General features: G+C 38.2%; 1 protein-coding gene across 1 annotated transcript; it reads left to right on the top strand.

Moving 5' to 3' along the window:
- The first annotated feature begins 4616 nt into the window (after window positions 1-4616).
- LOC111567317 (proteinase-activated receptor 3) lies at window positions 4617-8267 on the top strand. The gene is made up of 2 exons (XM_035947271.2): window positions 4617-4751; window positions 6036-8267. Exon 2 carries the CDS (start codon window positions 6091-6093, stop codon window positions 6982-6984), a length of 894 nt encoding a protein of 297 aa, XP_035803164.1. The 5' UTR covers window positions 4617-4751; window positions 6036-6090; the 3' UTR covers window positions 6985-8267.
- Window positions 8268-8318: the final 51 nt, after the last annotated feature.

Raw genomic sequence — 8318 nt, 5'->3', positions numbered from 1 at the left:
TATACAACTGAGAAAACATTTAAATTAAAAGTTATTTATAAAGATATTGTAGTAAACTTGTTGACATGCGATAAATCCACTTGACTCAAACATTACTTTATATTAAATAACTCAGAAAGCCTTGGAGTCTGGCCAGTCTTTTCTTCAGGAGGAAATTGCATCATGTTGTGCAGGTCATGTGATCTGGAATTAACACACTTACTTCAGAGGTGTTTTTGTAATGGGGAACTTAGTTGAAAGTGATTTCTTGGAAACAGATACAGTTTGTTATTTTCCATAAACATTTTGATATATTGCCAAAAAAGAAATATCTGTCATGATTATCTCAACTTAATAAAAAGAACACAATCAAAACAATTTTTGAATGAGCTCATTTTATTATTGTTTAGCTAATTAGAAGGTGATTGTTTTTAAATTCAGATGGTTATTTAGTTGACATTTTAGTGATATCCAGTCATTTTTATTAATAAGTGATTGTTTCCATACTAAATAATTATGGAACTGGTAAAGACGTGATCATAATGAACATAAAAAGAATTTTTTTTTTCTATTTTTGATAAAAATGTATGCAAGATAAATCCCATGGACTTCAAAAGTCCCTCTATTATATATTGACCCGCCTACATGACTTGCAACAGTATTTAGGTGGGCAGGTCATGTCAGAGTGACATCCACATGTTGCTCAAAGTTACCTTGCAAAACATACCACCGGGCGTCACAGTGGCCCTACTGGCCATATTCCCATATTTCATCCTCCTGGAAACACAGCACATACACCTGATCACCCACATGATTTGAAACAAAACGTGATTCATCTGTTACATTGCCTCATGTCCTGTGCTGATGTGCCCACTGTATGTACTGTGGTGGTTTGTAGGAGTCAACACGTTTCTATAGAGACACAAATACCTCTCTATCATAGCCAGCATTAAGGTTTTCATCAATTTGTACAACAGAAGCTCCTCTATGGTCGACATATTCATCAGTGAGCCAATGGTGGGCATGTCCCTGTCTCAGTTTGATGGTACTAACTACTGCATAGTAAGAACACCCCACAAAACCTGCCGTTTTTGAGCCAGTAGTCTAGCCATTTCCCCTTATTGTTCTCATTTTTCCACCTCCCAACACATCAACTTCAAGTATTATCTGTTCACATGCAGCATAATAGATCCCACCCGTTGACATGTGCTATTGTCACCTGTCAGTGGTTTCAAAGCATGACTGTGCCGGATTTATTAGCAGAAATGGAATACAGTCTCCATATTTACAGTTTTATTAGTATATAATGAAACCATAATTCATTATACAGTAAATTGTGCAGTTCACCGCAAAATTAATTACTTGTCATTATGAGTTGTGTTTTTGTTTGCTGAGACTGAGCTCTACATATTTGCACAGGGTGGTCCTCTTCCACAGAGCTCGTCACGTTGCACTGTCATGTTTCTACAGTAGCCTCCAGAGCAGATAAACCAAACACCGCTTCCAGAGAATGTCTCACGTTTTTCCATTGAATTATGGTTTGAGACTTGATAGTTGCCACTAAATCCTACACACTGGGTGTTTAATGCTGGTAATTATTTATATCTGCATGTGAACAGTATCAGTATAAAGGCCTATTGTCTACAATATGACTGAGCTAATATTTATCGATACACAAAAGCTTCATGACATCTCTACTGGCATCAAGGACTGCTGCTGCAATGGGGGTTGGGATGTTTGAGGGGCCTTGACCTGCAATGTTTAGGTGGATGGTGCATGTCAAACATCCACATGAATGTCAGGATTCAAGGTTTCCCAGATGATCAATGTTCTTCACTTCACCTGTCAGGGGTCATAATGTTGTGGCTGATTGGTGTGTATTTAATATATTCAGTGAGGTGAAATCACAGCCTCATAAAGTGTCATTGGTGTCTGAAATCTGAGGCTGACACAGTGTGTGTTTAGGTTCTGATGCGGAATTTAGCGAACCCATGGAAATCTTCCACCTTATAGGAAGCAGACGCATCTCCTGTGAACCTGACACCAGTACAAACAAGTTCAGGCACAGACACGCTGAGGTAAACAAACCTGGATCATTTTAGCAGACAGCCTGTGAAGCTGTTCAAACACTCCGAGAAGCTCTCACCGCAATACCACACACACACACACACACACACACACACACACACACACACACACACACACACACACACAGCATACTGCAGCATGTTCATAGAGGATAATACGCTGATTAATTTATCATTAGTTAATCTTGTTTAAGTCACTGCACATTACGGATGAACCTCTTTTAAATGTATCATGATTAGTCGAAAGGTCAAAAGTCACCTCAGAGATCATCCTGCAACCCTTTGAATCAACACAATCTGTGGATACCACGGACAACACAATGAGAAACACAGTTAAATACATTCTGTAACTCGGTCATTATATAATTGCGGGACTTTTTGTAACATAGTTGACATTTTTGCTGTTTTCAAGCCTAAAATCAACATGGCCGCCTATAACCAGACACATGGCATTTTTACCGAAAGATTCTTCTAAAATATTATATATACAGTTGATTAAAATTGAAATTTAAAGTTCTTTATAAAGATATTATAGTAAACCTGTTGACATGCCATAAATCCACATTTGACTCACACACTACTTTATATTAAATAACTCAGAAAGTCTTGGAGTCTGGCCAGTCTTTTCTTCAGGAGGAAATGACATCATGTGGAACAGGTCATGTGATCTGGAATTAACACACTTCCTTGAGAGGTGTTTTTGTAATGAGGAACTTAGGTGAAAGTGATTTCTGGGACACAGATACAATTTGCTATTTTCCATATAAAATTTGATATATTGGCAAAAAAGAAATATCTGTCATGATTATCTCAATAAAAAGAACACAATCAAAACAATTTTTGAATGAGCTCATTTTATCATTGTTTAGCTAATTAGAAGGATGATTGTTTTTAAATTCAGATGGTTATTTAGTGGACATTTTAGTGATATCCAGTCATTTTTTATTAATAAGTGATTGTTTCCATAATAAATAATTATGGAATTGGTAAAGATGTGATCATAATGAACATAAAAAGCATTATTTTTTAAATACTTTTAATAAAAATGTATGCAAGATATATCCCATGGACTTGAAAAGTCCCTCAATTTTATATTGACCCTACTCCAGATCATGTGGAGATGTGCAGTTTTCAGCACTATTACACACAAGTTTCCGCTCTGCACATCGAGTACAGTACAGTCACCAAAAGACATCGCACCTCGAGACATGTCAACCTCATGTAACACATTACACACTGTTGCACTGAATGAAATCAGAAGTGATTTTCTTGACTGTTGCATCAGTTGTTTACTGCCCATTTTCCGTCAGGCACCATTGGTTTGTTGCATCATTGTCAATCGTTGTGAATGGATGATGGCTTGCCACAACACGTCCTCCACACTCATCTTTCTATTCTCTGCTTCCAGTCAACCACATCTGCTGTTATTTTTTTATATTTCACTCCATTTCTACCTCTAATTTACATTCGTCATTCAACGTTTTACATTTTTAAATGTTTAAAATGTTAATATCAGGTGTGATGGATACACAGGGGCCAAACAAGACATCATGGCATCCAGGGGGAGATCGTCAGCTTCCACACCCTCACCTCCACACTGTGATTGGATGATCAGACAGGAATACGATCCCTGAAGTGTTGGCTCATGTTCCAAAAGATGCTTTCATTCACTTTGAGGTGGGGGCTCAGGATTTGCTTACACTGGAACAGATGCACCCCGGAGCCACATGAAGGAGCTGTGGTCTCCTATTGAACCGGTGAGTGCCACTTTGCATGATACAATTTTTGCATGAATTTGTCTGCCGAGTTCATATAGAAACTATGCGGTTTTACATAAAATGTCTGTGTCTTGGTTGAGTTATGCAGATATTTTTAGTTCGGGCATTCTGTGGAAGACGCGGCTCTATTTACAGTCAGGTTGCATATTTACATGCCACCCATGAATAATGGGACATGATACTTGTCGGTGTGGTGGGAATATGCAGGAATACTAGTACGCAATTTTCATATAGCCAAATTCAACATGCAGCGTTATCGTTGTGCAGCCTGCAGCGCTCTACATGTGTGTCAGAAAAAGGAAATGGGCTGAATAGTCTGCAAAGTTATATTTGGGGAAGTGAGGGCAGAACAGATCAGTTTATTGAGAGAGGCTGAAGGCTGACTGAAGGTAAGAGGCTTAATTTATCATACCAAACTGCATAGAAACTCCTGACTCCAATTTTTTAATGTAAATATTTACATTAAGCTTATGTTATCTGTTCAAAGGGCATAGTTTGTTGTCACTTTAACAGAGTGAAAACATTTTTTAATGTTTTGTTTGACTAATAAAGCTTCCAACCTCATGCAAAGTCGCTGATACGAACTGAAAAGTATCACAGTATTACCATTAAATATATTATGTTATTATTATATTATAAAAAATATGAATTTTGCTTCATTACTTTTCCAAGAACGCCTGTTTTCATTGATGTATTTTTAGAGTGTAGAGTATCGAAGTGTTTTTTGTTTTATACAGAAGATATATAGCGGAATTTTGCTAAATAAAAGTGTTACATCTGATAAAACTGTTTCGCAAATGAGCTCACTTCCACGCTAGAGCTGATTTTCTAATTTCCAGTGTAATTGCAGCAAATTGTGTCAAGATCCAGAGAGGTCACACTGATGACAGTGCTGTGAAGTAACTCTGTAAGTAACAGTTTTACATGAAACTCACCGGAATTTGGGTTTTTGTTATGAAATTAGATGGAAGATTAGACACTATGCTGCTGTTTTGCCAGATAACATAATTCTAATATGATACTACAATAACAATGGTCACAGATAATATGAAGTGAACGGTCATAGCATGAATATAAGATAAGATAAGATGAACTTAATAATTACAGAATGAGAGCGTGGAAGTGTTTGCATTGCAGCATGTATAATGTTGCACATTAAAGCAAATATTTCAATGTTAAAATGAATCAGTGAAGTTTAAAATAAAATATAGCTGAAAAATTGACGATTGCAGTGTGACACAACTGACCATGTTGTAAAACAGAAATTGCCGTATCACTGTTCCAGTGTTTCCCAACATCTTTGGCTAATGTCCACATTAGAGGACTCATGTCTGCTTGTCACACCTGCATTGTAATCAGACAAAATAATGATTTCTTTGCTTCTCAGGTGCTTTAATATGTAAAAACTTTCAGGTTATACAAAACAAAAGCAGACCTGCTGCGTTTTTCCACACATGAGGTCCCAGGGTTTGGTAAATTTGCTAACATGGTGTTGGAGGATTAACGCAGTTGCTTTCTCCTGGCAAGGAGTCTTCTAATTTTGAAACAGACTGAGACAGACAGAGTTTACCCTTTACCAGTGTGGTCTACTTGGCTTTATGAATAATAGAAGAAAAGTTAGAAGTATGAAGAAAAGCGCTGTCGCCTCACAGCTCGATGATCCCCACTTCGCGTCCAGGCCTGGGATCTTTCTGCGTGGAATTCATATATTCGTATATATTTTCACAGTGAAACTTCTGATGTTCACATTTTCAACATTTTTGGGAAATCTCTGAACATTTTTTGGTGGAAAAAAAGAAATGTTAAAAATGTTAAGAACATTCACAAAAAAAATCTACCAAAATCCAATGAATTTTGCTGGATTTTGGTTGATTTTTTATCGAATGTTCTTAAAGAAAAAATTTGACATTTTACTGATATATATGTAATCACTTTAGATATTTTTAGGATTTTTTTTGGAAGTTTTTACTCATTTTTTCAAAATATTTACAAGAATTTTCCTGCTAAATTTGGGGATTTTTTTAAAAAATAAAACTTTTAAGGGAAAGTTTTAAGGAAACAATATTTTTTTTGGTGCCCGTAAATGAGGACAACAAGAGGGTTAAGAATGCTCTATGTATTTTCTGCACTGTTTTATTGTTTGTACTGTATGTTGTCTTTAACAGCTGATCTTTATATGTGTTTCTGACAGATCTGGCTTTTGTCCCCTGAACACATCGCTTCCTACTCTGACCTGGCTGGCGGTCATGGCCTTGTTGTACATCAACTCCACTCTGCTGTTCCTCACTCACAGACCTCTGAACTACACCGTCCCTGAGAAAACGGTGTACGAGAGCTGCAAAGAGATGCCTGGCGTTCTTATCTGGTACTTCGCCCTGCAGTTCACCAACATGTTCCTGGGCATCCCGGCCAACCTCATGGTGCTGTGGCTCATCCACAAAAACAAGGGTGATTCCTCCACCTCAGACATCTTCATCCTACATCTGGCGATTTTAGATGTTCTCTTCTGCCTCATCCCTCCTCTAGAGTTTGCCAACATAGTCTTCCTCACCGCCAGTAGCCCCTGGTACGTCCTGCGCTTCTTCTACGGCATGAAAGACTCCTCGCCGCTCTTCCTCTCCTGCATCTGCATGGACCGCTACATGGCCGTGGTCCACCCCATCACCTTCACCGAGCTGAAGGACCGTCAGCACAGGGCGGTCCTGGCCATCGTGGTTTGGCTGATCATTCTGGCCTACGCCGCCGCTAAATGCGTGGGCAACATTCACAACTTCGAGAAGGTCTTCACAGTGATGATCCTGGCAGCGTTTGCCTTCATGGTGTTCTGCAACATCATGATTCTCTGGGTGTTGAAGCAGTCGGGGCCCGGCAGAGACGAGATGCACCCTTTGAAGAAGAGAGCCTTCAAGATGGTCCTCATTATCCTGGCCATCATAGTGTTCAACTACTTCCCACCTGTTGCACTGTTCCCCTTCCAAGAGTACTTCTCTCCTGATGTGTTTCGCTGCTATATTCACTACATCGCCTTCGGCTTGATGGACTTCAGCAGCACCATTCAGCCGATGCTCTATCTGTCCAAGGAAAAGCTGCCATGGAGCCTCAGCTGCTGCCAGACCAGCATCACACCAAAACTAGTGTAGGCCTACATGCTTATTGAACTTTTTTGTGTCCTGCAAGAGCTGTTTGATGAATGTACTGTTGTAAAATATAAGAGAATAAGTTGTTATGCTGTTGCTTGATCACATGTTGAAAATGGTGGTGAATAAAACATAGATTGTGCGGGGGTTCCTAATGTCTGAGAGACCAAATTTAGTTCTGTGCAAACTTTAAACAGAATATAGACAAGATTTAGAGATAGAAACTTTAGAAAATTGCATAAAAAATCCCTGGCACTTTTCATTTCCTATTTTTCATAAGACATGGTACTAATAATTATCGGATGATAATTGAAGAACTATTAGTTGCAGCTTTCAAAGACACCTGATTTCTCTCAACTGAGTATAAGAGTAATAGAGGTGAATGGAATATAGCTTGTGCAGCTTAAAATATTCAGGAATGTCACTGTAAATAATGTTGTGGTTACTCTGGATAATCCACAGACCTCACAGTGGTTGATCCTCTCACCAACAAAGAAATAGTCCAACTGAAATCACCTGGCATTTTCTTCTGTTTCTTCTATTCGGAGTACTGATTTATTTAATAATGTTTCTGTAATTTGGACTGAACTGGCCCTCTTAAGTGCCCTACAGCAATATGCTACATATTTCAAACTCAAGCACCTGAACTCTCAGTATGATGGATCATCCATCCATTCGCAGTTTTCCACTTATCCAGAGTCAGGTTTCAGTGGTATAGGTGCTAAGCAGGGCATTTTAGACGTCGTTCTTCACAGCAGCATTTTCCAGCTCCTCCTGGGGGATTCTGAGGCCAGAAAAGATATATAATCCCTCCAGCAAGCCCTGGGTTCTGCCTCGGGGTCTCCTTCCAGTTGGATGAAAAATTTCCAAAGGAAGGCTCCCATGACGCATCTTAATCAGATGCCTAAAGCAATTCAGCCTCATTCAAGTGCTTTAGTGCCATTTGGCAGATTCCAAGCAGGCTGTAATATGCCAGTTAATCTCTAACACATCTTAAGGATTATTAAAGCAAACTTTAAATAAAGCAGTGCATTGGACCAGAGCACAGCAAAAGAGAATTTAAAAAAAGATTTAAAAAAAAAAAAAATTAATTTACAAAAAAATCCACCTCTACAATTATGTTTTCACTTTGCTATTATGGAATAAAATTTGATTTTTTTTTTTTATCAATTTAAGTTAAATCTATAACAATGTAAAGTGTAAGACAAGTTAATTAACTGAACCCATTGTATAGACTGTGATGTATTTTATTATCTGGGTGCAATGAATGTGTGAAGAAAACATGGCATGTATTTGAATATTCTTGTATTTCCAGTTTTAGTGAGCATAACAAAACA

Source organism: Amphiprion ocellaris, chromosome 17 (genome assembly GCF_022539595.1).
Source record: "Amphiprion ocellaris isolate individual 3 ecotype Okinawa chromosome 17, ASM2253959v1, whole genome shotgun sequence".
Lineage (NCBI taxonomy): Eukaryota > Metazoa > Chordata > Actinopteri > Pomacentridae > Amphiprion > Amphiprion ocellaris.
Note: the sequence above shows the minus strand (reverse complement) of the source record. Positions and strands in the feature narration are given on the sequence as shown.